General features: G+C 35.9%; 1 protein-coding gene across 1 annotated transcript in view; it reads right to left on the bottom strand.

Moving 5' to 3' along the window:
- Positions 1–7,546: 7,546 nt before the first annotated feature.
- LOC118732446 (putative protein kinase C delta type homolog) overlaps positions 7,547–13,615 on the bottom strand; it is a 46,702-nt gene continuing 40,633 nt past the window's right edge. The window contains exons 8-14 of the mRNA XM_036461584.1: positions 10,706–10,842; positions 10,440–10,613; positions 8,415–8,569; positions 8,205–8,352; positions 7,968–8,147; positions 7,765–7,905; positions 7,547–7,696 (exon numbers count right to left, since the gene is read on the bottom strand). Coding sequence (XP_036317477.1) covers positions 7,547–7,696; positions 7,765–7,905; positions 7,968–8,147; positions 8,205–8,352; positions 8,415–8,569; positions 10,440–10,613; positions 10,706–10,842 — 1,085 coding nt within the window. The remainder of the gene's footprint in view (positions 7,697–7,764; positions 7,906–7,967; positions 8,148–8,204; positions 8,353–8,414; positions 8,570–10,439; positions 10,614–10,705; positions 10,843–13,615) is intronic.

Genomic DNA, 13,615 nt, shown 5'->3' with positions numbered 1-13,615 from the left:
TTCGTATTTTCTTTAAGAGCGGGATAGTTGAAAATACAGAGATGAGGATGAGTTGTTTCTCAGAAAACGAAAAGTTGAAGTGAAGCAGACAGAGTCGAGAGCCAAGCATTTATACGAAAACAAAAGACTCAACCTACGAACTTGTGGAGCAGAATCGGAGCCTCTCGTTGTTGTATTAGCAGCATGCACTTTGGACTGTTGTTGTTGTTGTTATGTATTTACAGTATACCCACTGATAAAGAAAACAACGAGACATTTACTAAGCATTACTAAATTACATCGACAGGTTACCAACGGAAGAGCCACAATGAAGGCAAAAATGCATACAAAAACAACAAAAGCAATAAGATTAAGACAACAATTTGCTATATATAGTTACCTAACATCAAAGTTGGAAAAATGTGTCCGGAATGTATTCAAAGCTTTTATATCGTTTGAATACAAGTTTTTGGATTTGTAACAGTGTTACCGCATCACATCCAAGCTTAATGAATAATCAAAGCAAAATCGACTATCCGAATAGGCTGTTTGAGTTACCAAGACCAATAGGGTTGACTCCCAATTCCACTCCGTGAGGGACGATCGACGTTTTTAACGCTTATCGCCCCTTGAATTTCAATCATTTCTGGCAACATTAAATTGGATATTTGCTGCCTCGATTGCTGAGGTATTAGTTGCGTTTTTTTACACACTGTTAAGTAAAAGCTAGTAAAAATTTTACTGGTTGACGTTTTCGTAAGTGAAAATGACAGCTGCGCTTTAAAGTTTTACTGGATTTTTGCTGTATAAATTTTTACTAATAACTATTTTCCTGAATAAAAATTGGCAAAATAAACCTATCTACCCTAATCTAAACAACAAATACAGATCGTTGACATGCCCACGTTCCATACACACATACATTTGTATGTTTGTACACGTTTGCAACACATATAGTGCTTATCATAACTTTACGAAACTCACATATTAACTAGATTCGACCATTTATCTTAATATTTTTTAATTGAAATTTTTTGTTTATAAAAATATAGTACATTGTGTAACAACAACCACATAAATCCAAGTTTCAATCTTTGTGGAACATTAAAAAAAAAAATCAGAAAACTTTCGTAAAATTTCGAGCTTTTTAATTCGATTTTAAATACTTTTGGAATGCAGTTTCGTGGGTCATTCAATTTTTGTGTACTAAAGCGAAACTTTGGACCAGGTGGGACTTGCCGTTGATTTTGGCGATTTTTTTGTTAACGATGAGAAAATGAGCAACACCTTCAACACACAAAAAATAGTTCCCAAAAATCAATGGTAAGTCCCAGCTACTTTAAACTTGCACTTTATTATACAAGAATTGAGTGGCCTAAAAAACTGCATTCTAGAAATATTTAAAATCGAATAAAAAAGCTCGAGATCTTTACGAAAGTTTTCTGATTTTCTTATGTTCCACCAAGTTTAAAACTTGGATTTATGTTGTTGTTGTTACACAATGTACTATATTTTTATAAACGCCGTTGCCGACGGCGAGTACGCAGACGATGGAACGATGACGATGGATGATGGACACCGACGCTCCAGCTCTCATAGCATTCAATTCGAAACCCGCTGGTGGTAGCAGAGGAAGAGGGAGGCCCCCACTGCAATGGAAATACCAGGTGGAGAAGGACTTGGCTTCAGTTGGCAGAAGAAGAAAACTGCATACTCAAAATAGTTGTAAAATATCGATTTAACAAGTTTGAAATTTTTACGAAAGTTTTCTGTTTTTATTTAATGTTGCACAATAAACAAAATACATAGTGCGCATTTGATGCAAGAGTGTCATAATCCAAAAAATCAGAAGCACGAGAAAAACAGCTTTAAAGTTCTGAGTTTACTAAGCTCACATACTTAGTATAAATGAATACATATTTTGTCCTAGTGAGCTACTGGTAATCGGTGCAGCTATAACATTTTTACACAATTTCATTTCTGAATGAAATTATTTTTGTTTTAAGTAAATGCCAGAGAATAATAAAGATTCCGACATCCAGAACTGTTTAACATTAAAAAAAGATTTGGTTGGATCGCCCCATATTTATTTCTTAAAGAAAAATTACCACAAAGGCGTACCACTTTTCAAGCCACTGAAATAATGAATAATATTTCTTCCGAACTGTATACTAAGCTTACAATTACAAGCTCTTTTAAATAGTGGCCATTACAAAGTTTCAAATAAAAGGCTGGGGTCGTTGGATCGAATCCCACTGAAAGAAGTCTGATGAGAAAATGTGGTGATTTCTGAAATAGCTATCACTTCTACCATTTTTTTTTTAATAATTGTTGCTTTTCCACTATAGTTTTTCATTAAAAACGGCCTCAAGCTCTTTAAGTTTTTACTAGCTCAAAACTGGGGGTGAAGATCAATCGTGATTTATTTAAAGTTTGTCCAACTACATCTACGGATGTGGAGATAAGTTTCGAATTATTCGATAAATTAAAATGACCAAAGAAGTAAATTTTTTATTGATAATTTGAAAAAGGTAATTTTAAGCTTAGTATGTAGCTCTCAAGTAAAATCTGATGAAATATTATTCATTATTATTTCTGTTGCCTGAAAAGGTAATGGATGTCTAATCACCTAGCAGCCTCATCGAGAAAAACCAGATGCTTACACATTTGATACATATCCTTGCAAATAGTTCATAGTATTAAATGTAAAATCATCTAACTGTGGGCAATTAACTATTTCAGCATGAAAAGTCGTCTGTCAAAGAAACATACTGACTTTGCATTGCTGAAAGCCAAATGCATTTTAAAGTAGTTGACATCAAATGCAGAGTCGGACAATCGACTTGCTGCTTGCACACATTTCAAACTGAACATTTACATACATACATATGTAGCTGGTTATAACTGAGCGTGCAAAGAATGTCCATGTTCAAATCTCATTAGGCGGAACATTTAATTTTAAATTTTTAATTTCGGTTTTTCTTAATTATGAACAAAGCATCTGTGAAGTGCAGAACGATGGCGTAAACAAACGACTGACTTTAAAGTGTTTTAAGCCAAATGTGTTTTAAAGTAGTTGAGCTCAAATGCAGAGTCGGATAATTGACTGATGCCTGGGACATTGCCATGTTAAAGTCAACACGTCGTTCCAAGGAAGAAAGTCAGATCTTCAACTAGTTGTGGTGGTTAAAAAACTAGTTGAACATCGATATTTACATAAACTAGTTTCTTTCCATACTGGGTTAATACTTACATACTATGTAGCTTTTGCAGCTTCATCGTCCAGTTGCTGCTTACATTCAAATGCTCGAGCTCTCGTTGCTAGTCGCTCCATATACATATGTACGTTTGTATGTACATTAGAGTGGTCAAAAATAATAAAGTCGGAATCGTAAAACTGTGGTTCTCTTCATGAGACTTCAAATATTAATATCCAATTGTTTATTTAACCATTTTTTATGATTAAAGATTTTTTATTGCCTCCCCCCCCCCCCCATAGCATTTTCTAGGACCTATTAAATATAGTTACCATGAAAAAATGATTAAAGGAACAATTGGGTATTATTACTGGGAATCTCCTGAAGATAAGCAAAGTTTTCCCATCGAAAAATATTGATTTGCAAGAATTCTACACTATATTTACGAAAAGTTGTTTTTTCCCCATATAAAATACATTGAAAACTGTGAGCGCTTTGAGCACTCCCTAAATTTTTTTTTTATTTCAAAATAAAAAATAGGGGTATATTTTTTGTCGGTATAGAATAATCCTAGAAGGTGGCGGCATTAAAAATACGACCTTATTTTTTTTTTTTCACATACATTTTTGGACCACTTTAATGTACATATGCACACACATAAGCATTTGCTTAGATTTGGTAATGAATACATATCAATATGAAGAGGTGGTCTGTGTTGAAAGCAATATTAACATATCGTCACCTGAAATGCAACAAGTAATTTTTAAGCAAAAAAAAAAGAAGAAAACTAAGAAGGCGTACCTCGGGCTATTACCGTTTCGAAGCATTTTAAGCTGTGTCTCAATTACTTTTTAATGCCAGTTAAGCTTCTCTGGCTTTTAAGGCCTCATATTAAACTGTTGTGAAATTTGTGGAAATCTCATCTCCTATTAATGTGACTAACTTTTTTAAGTAGGGTGATCAAAACGTGACGTTAATGAGTCGATTACGGATAGCAACGCAATCACGGTTCGGTTGCCCAGCTGGCAACGCAACTGGGAAAAATTTTTGTATTACGAATGGCAATGGAATTTGTAAATGGAATGTAGAGTTATCGATAATCGAAATTTGACAGTTCGACAACCGGCAAATGGTTGTAAATAAGCTGTGCTAGTCAAATTAAATTATTAAAATAAAGAGTTTTAAATAAAAGTCAGCAATAATGCTAAGTTCAGTTCAATTGTTTTTTTAAGAGGGGGAGAAGTGCACGGCCTCAATCAATCAGGCGACATTTAAAGGATAATTCCAACCTTTTAAAAGCTACCGCCCGCACTGTAAGCAAAAGTTATCGCTTTCAAGGTTTATCTTTTATCCGAAACTTCAATACCTCTGCTCCTAAAAGCTTGCGCATCTCTTCGATTTTTCTCAGAAGGAAGTTCCTCTCCAACCACTTCAATTTACGAAATCAGTTGCTAGAGGAAAAAATTTGCAATCAGTTCACTTTTGATTCACCAAAAGCACGTTCATCACGAGAACTGAAATTTAAAATTGTTGTTTGTTGTCAAAGTACATTGCAAAATGTTAATATCGTTTAAACTATTTTACATTCCTTTTAATTTTAGCTGCTAAATAGGCTCCAACACCCTTTATAGAATTCACAAAAATGTAGTTGCCCGAATACGCACTTTGTGGCAACTGCAGTTGTCAGTTGAGAATGGTCAGTTGCCATCTGTAATATCGTTTCGGCAACTAGCAACGCAACTGAAGTTCGGTTGCTATCGATAATCGACCGATAAATTACCTACATACATAGATATGTACATAAGTAAGTACTTGGGCATGCACGCGCCTTCATTAGGGAACGAACATTTATTTTAACGCCGGCTTACATACATACATAGTTATGTATGTATGTATCTAATGGACTGTACCATCTTACAAGCAAACAAAAAAAGTTTTTTTTTTGGCCGAACCTAGGGCCCCCATTTATACAGTGACACTTACATCCGACAACAAAATTTTTTTTTTAATAGTTCTACTTAAATAACAAAATAATTCCTTATGAAAGGTTTAATGATTTTAGTGAGCTTTAATTTAGTTATATTATGGCTATAAAAACCGAGACCGCCAGTGTAATTCTGATAATCGCAGTGGACCTAAAAGTAGGAACACAACATGGAACAGTAACAGGTGAAATGTGTAATCAACCAAATCTGGCAGAATCCGGCATCTGGTGGATAAGTACGGGAACTGGGTAGTTGAGACCAATGAACTTTGGGGAAAAAAAAACTGTATCCAATTATAACAAAAAATGTAAAAAGGCTATTTTTTCGAAATTGTCTTGAAACATAGTTAGATTAGAAGGTGGCCGGCGAACTTTTTTTCCGGCACGGTCTAAATAATGTACATATCACACGTTTAATAATATATATATGTAACTCAAAAATTACGTTTTTGGAGATTTCATAATTGCAACTAATAAGCTTATAAAGTAGAAGATGTGCAGACTAACAGATAACCGAACTTCCCAAATATGGCAAAGGTATATGTGTCTTTCCATCTGTCTTTTTGTATACCAACTGTATGAATTGATAAAACTTTGATTGCGTTTTCCCACAAAACTGAAATTTTGAAATAATTCGTTATACTATCCAACGTGCGATATACGCATTACGGATTTTGCGAATGTGGAATTTTAGACATTCGGGGATGCGAAATAAATAAAAGGAGGGCGTGGTTCTTGTCTGATTTAAAAAAAAATGTTCAAAGGGTTTCATAGAGAGGCTCTAAGCAATGTTCGTACCGAGTTTGGTGGGAATTGGCGAAGGGACTATAGAGATGCAGCAGTTCATCGTAAGTGGGCGGTGTCACGCCCATTTTCAAAAAATTTCATAAGTCTTATTTTATGCCAAAATTCTATTTCGCGTACCAACTTTCAACAATTTGGATCCAGTATTTACGGAAATATCGTAGTTTTTGCATGTTTGGAATATACCGTTATATGGAAGGTGGGCGTGGTTATTGTTCGATGTTGCCCTTTTTCAATCCCAACCTACCTTGGATAAAGGGAAACTTACCTACCAAACTACGTGGACATATCCCAATTTTTTCTCGAGTTATCGTGTACACGGACAGTCAGAATCACGAAAAATCCAAATTTTTACAGATTTTCCCCGAGTACGTGTTAGGCTATTTCATGTATAGAACCCATAAAAACATTTGAAGCGAATCGGAGATATGGTGATATCATTTTATTTTTTACGAAATCCGTCCGAATTATAAAAGAATGGCTCATATGTTAGATTATCGGTTATGAAAAATTAGTTAAGGCACACTCTGCGATGAAAAGACCATAAGAAGAAGGACTTGGCTTCAATTGGAAATTTCAATTGACTTCAGTTGTTACAGAAAAGAAACGTCTGACGTGCTTCATTGGAATCGGCCAAAGAGGCATCGCTTGCGGGTGTTAGTAAGCATTTGGTTTTTATACGAACCTGCAACACTTTTCAGCTCATTTTCTGTTTAATTTTATTAATAAAACCATTTTATAATTATTTACATATGTAGTATTTCTAAAACACATTACGAGTAACTTAAAATATCTCGATAATTTTGTCTGTACACAGGTAACATTAGTTAATATTTAGCAATAGTTTTCTATGTGTTTACCGGGTTTGACTAGCTTAATACTAAATAGGGTCACACTGCTTGTACGACGTTTTTTTTATGAATAAGTAAGTCTCTTTAGAAATCTTCACGGGGCGATGATTTAATGTTAAATTTCTTTATAACATTTTTTTTTTATGGAAATAAATATATGTATACTTTTATGTATAGTACTTTTATATGTATGTACTGTATTGTATTTATTCAAAAGCTTGCCGGCTTCAATGAACTCGCAAGTGTTAATTGTCTTAAAATACTATCCGTGGATTCACATATGTATGTAGTCTCATAAAATTACTACACAGAACTCATAGTTGTATTCCTTTTCTATGCAAGACAACAACAAAATGTTAAGCTCTTGTAAAATTTTACGATCGTACGGCTTTATAACGTGTTAAACATCTTGTAAATCCCAAATCTATGTATGTACATACAAACATATATTTTTTAACAATAAGGATAATGGTGTTTAAAAGGATGAATTGATTTCTTATGTTTAAAAATATGCACTTAACTCTCATTTACCTAAACTAAACTATCCTGGTTTAAATACTGGTTTGAAACAAACTTCGGATTGCTATCTCAATCTATTGCCAAAGGTCCCTAGCAAAGTATTTTCCAAATCAATTCTTAGGCCTTAGGTCTCCTTAAACTTACTGATACCCATATCTCTACAGAATACAGACAGTTATTATGCATTTAGGTATGTTGTATATTAAGTAATTTTAATCTAAGGTGATGTGTGGGTTTGTATATGTGAATCCCATGAATGGTTTCTGGTCCATGGACTGCAGAATTTCCTTTTCGATGGGCGTCAGTCGCACGCGTTCTTTGGTGAAAACGCGGTCGAAATATTGCGTATCCAATGGATGTTTCTAAGAAAAAAATTAAATACCCATTGGTATCAAATGATCCAATACGTTTTTATCATTACACAACTCACCACAAGTGGCTTGAAGGGCGGCGGTAACTGCCGCTTCTCCAACAAATCCCAGTCTATGGGTCTGAAGAATATGTGCTCGCTGATGTCGCCAGCAGGGCTGTACTGAGATCCAATGCGCCTAGTGTAATCTTTTTCGAGTAGCTATCAAAACAATGGATCCTTAGCCTATGAAAATATATTAAGGTTTGATATGGAGGACTTACCCCTCTCAAAATGCCGGTGGCCTCTGCGGATATGTAAACGGGGAACCATGGAATCTCATTGCAGATCGACCAAAATAGTTCATCTTCATCGCAGCCGCTGAACGGCGATTGACCAATCAACATTTCATAGAGCAAAACACCAAATGACCACCAATCGACATTTTGATTGTATTTCTCGCCCTGGGCGTGGAAGATGAAGGTGAATAAAGAGATTGCTTGTATAATTTGTAAATTTACCTTTATGATTTCAGGCGCCATGTAGTCTGGTGTTCCGCAAAAGCTGTCCGCTGTTTTGTCGAGGTAGATCTGCAATTTGCACATACCGAAATCGGCAATTCGGACATGCCCTTCGTAATCCAGCAGCACATTATCCAGCTTAAGATCTCTGCAGAATCGGAGGAGAGGTTTGAAAACATACGCACATACTAAGTTGAACTGACGTTTTACCTGTATATGATGCCTTTCTTGTGTAGGAACTTCAGACCGGATATTATTTCGGCACCGTAGAATCGAGCGCGTTCTTCCGGGAAACGTCCACTCTCCTGTATGTGGAACATTAAATCCCCACCGTTGAGGTATTCCATAACGAAGAACAAATGGCTCTGGAAAAAAGTTAAACATTTACATTAATATAAGAGGTGTTAACTGGCAGGGCTGAGGTTCAGGAGCAAACCCTAATTGAAATCTATAAGCTTAAATCAGTTAACGAAGCAATGCGATTCTCAATTACTGCCAAGCAGGACAGAAACTTTTGTCGCAATCTGTTAATAAACAAAAAATATGGACTTAGTGGCGCTACCAAGTGAGCCCAAGTGAGCCAGACTGGTCATGCGGTAACGCAGGTAGCAGAATGCAAGCCGATGATTCTGACATTGTTTTTTTTTTTTGAAGAAAAAACAAAAAGCATACATATATGTACATACATACATACATATGCAAGTATATGTATCTATAGCTGGTACATCCCGCCGAGGAGTTCGAACAGATTGCCACCAAGAAATACATACCTGGGCCCTTAGGGTGTGGAGCTCTTTGATAAAGATGTCTATCCAGTTTTCAGACAGCCATTTCAATTTTTTTTGACTATTAGAGCTGGCTTTTGGGCATGTCGTTCGAATGAACACAGACGCTCCAGCCCTGAAAGCATTCAAGTAGGAATCCAGTGGTCGTAGAGGAAGATAGAGGCCACCTCTGCGATGGCAAGACGAAGTGGAAAAGCACTCGGCTTTCCTAGGAAGTTCCAGGCCAATTGATGTCTGTTGGCACAGAAAAGACACAACTGGCGTGCTTTGTTGAACTCAGCCAAAATCGCTTAGTCGGTTGCAGTGCAAAATACGAATAAGAAGCTATGTCAGCATAGGGAAGCCTACCTAAATATGTTCCACGTATATATGTACATAGTTACAATTTGTACGTATGTAGTGAAAGTGCTTGTGCATTTCTTATCGCAAAAAACGCGTATGGATTTCAAATTGTTTGCGGTTCTATTCAAAGGAATCACAGACGTAAAACCGCAAAACCATTACGCCACCATTGCGTCGGATGTGTGTGCGGCGTGTGAGGTGCGCGACGAGTGGGTAGTTTCTCCTCCGGCTATGTACGCAATTAATGCCGACATTCACTTTAATCAAATGCCCTGATCCACATTTGAAAATTGGCCATCGCTCGAGCTGGCTGCGACAACGCGCGCGTTCGAACTTATTCACCGATCGATGGTCAAACGGTGAGCTAAATTTATCATTTCACCTTTCCTCAAATATTTAATTGAGTTATTTGGGGTTGCTCTTTGTGGCATGTGGCTGGGAGGATGCCGGCAGGTGTATATCGCATATTTAGTGGCCATTTCAACGGGCCGGGCCGCCCATGTAAAACACGAAATTACAACTACGCCAGGGTTAATGGGTACTTGTGCAATGCAACAACAAGTATACGACCGCACATATGTGTATGTATGTATGTTCAACTACATATATGCAACTAGAATTACTAAGTTTAGGCGACTTTAATTTATGACAAATGGACATGGAAACAGACAGTCTGCTCGAAATAGTTTTTTATTAGGTACTTCAATAGCAAACATACCCATAGTAGATATGTATGTGTATACAGCTACATACATATGTAAATATTTCAATATTCATTAAAATGCGCCAAAAAAATTAAGAATCTAATAATAGGCCAGTACTTGGTGCCAATGCGAATCAAAATAAATCGAAAATAATCAACAGCAGCGTTTGTTGTTGTAATTTAAATTGAGACAGGAACATTTTAAATCGTTTGTAATTGGTAGGCAAACTGCAGTGCTTGCATCAACCAACACCACCAACAACAAACAACAAAGACAACGAATAAATTAGAAATTTTCGAAACGATTTCTGGTCGCAACGAACTGCTTTCTCTAATAAATTAAACGCCCGAAATAAAATGTTTCATTTGGCAGATATGTAGTTGTTTTGATTGTTTCCTATTTACCTCTGTTTGAAATGTGCAAAACAGGTGACACAGATACGGATGTTTGGTGCCCAATGCCAACACTTTGCGTTCAATTAAGGTTGAATCGACATCGTCATCCTCGAGAACGACATCTTTCTTCAGACACTTGACTGCGTAGTAGTAGGTGGTGTCGCGTAGCTCAGCCAGCAGCACCTGGAAATCAAGCGATGCGTTCAAATATAGGAAGTTTTAGTTTAAATTAAAAAAAAAAAAAAATTAAAATTTTAAGGGCGAATTAGAATTACCTTGCCAAAACTGCCTTTGCCCAACACCGCAAGGAAATGGAAATCGTCCACTGAGTAGTTTTTGAAACGTGGAATAACGGTAGCTGGCGCCGTAAAGCGCCCCGACTTTTGAAATTGCGAATACGTATACGATGTTTCTGCAAGTAAAATTTTTGTCACAGTCAAAACAATCATAGCAAAAGTAATAAATTTTACAATAAAAACCTAAACCGCAAATTACAAAAATAATTTGATCTATGCAAATACGCGTATGAGCGATATTTTTTATTGGAATAAAGTTTGTAGTGATTACTTTCGGTGGGAGAGCCAATATAACTATCTGGGCAGATATGAATTTATTTTGGTTTTCAGAAAGCAGCTGGTTTGTTTTGAGCTTAAGCAAGTCGCCTGATTAGGCCGTTAAGAGTTTTTTTTTGAATTCTTCCATTTTTTTAGAAAAACGAAAATAAATATAAATCAATATAAATACATTACGGTCAAAAGTTGACCGCGAAAAAAGACGAATAAAATAAACTTCAGCGAAGAAGAAAGGCCACAAAATCTAGTCAATTGCGACGAACGCCGTTAACCTATTTGATGGCGAAGAAAGACGTGTTATTTTCGCGGTCAACTATGATTGCGGATGTAATAATATGTACGTACCATCACCAAAGAGTTCTTGGGAAATATTTAATGATGAAGTGGCAGTCCTTGGCTACGTATATATCTATGATGACGCGCCTTTCTTCGCCGTAAAACAATGGCGCGCCTTTACTCGTGTCTAGTGATATTATATTCAATACCCTCTATTCGCAATTTTCACAAAAACTATTTTGTAATGTTAGAACCCACCTGTTACTTACCTGTCATCACTGATGTTAATTCTGACTTTGCAATTTAATAGTACGTTCTTATGTCAAGCGTTAAGTCTTAGGTGGATTTTTATATCAGAATCTCATTTTTGTGAAAATTGCAGATAGAGGGAATTATTGAATACAAGCCCTCGATATGCTGAATTTATCTTAAACTTTTCATGTTCGAAGTAAATTCCATCGAGCTAAAACTTTTTTGATGCCATACTACAACAACAATTTTAAGGTGTGATGTCTTTATTTAATTATATTTTGTTCATTTTATAACCTAAACCTTTAGAAATATTTCAGAACCACTTTTAGCAATATTTTGCTGCGCATAAGCAGTAAAAACGAAATCCCGTAGAAAACTAACTGGTTCCATCATTATGACAAAAAATTCAGCTATTTACATGCACGACAAACACAAACCGTTACAAAAAATATTTCAAACGAAAATATGTATAAACCAAAATATCAATGTGGCCTAAAAGACAACATCGGGCATGAAAGGATTAAGAGAAGCTCTGAAAGAAACCCAGGCCATGCTGCGTTTATTTTACGATACTAATCTAAAAGCCTGATTATGGCAACTTAACTTAATTTAACGGAACGTAGAACTTAGAGAATCGAAATAAACCATTTAACAGAGTTGTTAAGAGAGAGCCATAAGTTACGTTAAGTTGCCATAATCAGACCATAAGCGCCCAACGGCCACTTGACTTTTCTCAGAAATGAACTAAAAAGTTAGAGAAGATACATACAAGTTTATAAATACATACATATGTATGTATGTACGTAGTAAATATAACAGCATTATTATTATTTTTTAAATCTAGCAGTTTCTTATGCTTAGCTTATTTACGTAATATAACATAGACGTAGAACATACCATCATGTTCGTCGTTGGCCTCGATCTTGTAAACGGGATTCGAACTGGGCGGTGTACTTGGTGATTCTCGGGCCTCGCGTGCGCCTATACACATTAGAAAAACCAACAGTGTTTCTAAATAAATTTTTCTTTGAACCATTATCCAATAAATGCCAAACGAATTACCGATACATAGCCATGGAAATTAATACTGGCAAACTTTAGTTTAATTGCCGCTCTATTTAATGGCCATGGGTTTTTGCGAAGCTGTCAATGAAAATAAATGTCAAAATTTGTTGTTTATGACTGTGCCAAAAGCTGTCAATTACGTTGACCAGGTGCGCATATATGAAAACAGCACTGAACTTAAGAGGCCACTGCTTGCAACTAAGGTTTCTATTCTATTATTCGAAATTTTACTAATGACTTGAGATGTCTCTATTTCTGTAGAAAGCGCTGCCACCAATTTTCGTGGCATTGAAATAGAGTTCAACGAAAATATTCAACTAAATGCCCTTCGATTGAGCGTTAAGAGGAAAAGACTTGAGTGTGATTTGCGTTTAGTAAGCATTAATTTTTAGTACTTTTTTCAGTTTCTGATAGTTCTGATGTTATATTAAGTATGCACCTACATAAATATATATACGTATCAAGTGCAGTGCTGATCTTTATTTTCTAGAATCTTTTAACCTTCCAAAAATTGTGTCCTCAAGGAAAATAAAAATAAATGTAGGCCTACGTGGTAAACAAAGGAGTGAAGTGAAAGATTTTCTCAAACTGGCTTAATGTGTGAAATGCGGAGTGGGTTGGCGGGAATATTAAGTCCTTTTATGTAGCTCTACATATGGGTGTTTCCATCGGAAAGTCTACCGCGACGAAAAAAATTAAAGCTATATATCTAAAGTATTTATGAGCCAATTCGCCTGCTTTTTACAACGCTTTTATCAACTTGCAATGTTGTGTGTCCAGAAACTTTCAATGTTGTGGATCCAGAAACTTTCAATGTTGTGTGTCCCACACCATAAAACCTTTGCTTTGAAAAGCTCCTATAAAAAAACATAGTGCATAGGGCGACATCTGTAGTGAATAGGGCGAGGTAGATGACATCTAGATGTCGCCCTATGTACTACGTTTGCTACAGCGGAAATAGACGACACGCCATTTCTTTAAATAAAATTAATTGGTGCTCGTTTGTATGTACATACATAT

Source organism: Rhagoletis pomonella, unplaced genomic scaffold (assembly GCF_013731165.1).
Source record: "Rhagoletis pomonella isolate Grant_MI unplaced genomic scaffold, Rhpom_1.0 Rhpom_scaffold_00002, whole genome shotgun sequence".
NCBI lineage: Eukaryota > Metazoa > Arthropoda > Insecta > Diptera > Tephritidae > Rhagoletis > Rhagoletis pomonella.
The sequence above is the reverse complement of the archived record's forward strand: the minus strand, read 5'-3'. Positions and strand labels throughout refer to the sequence as shown.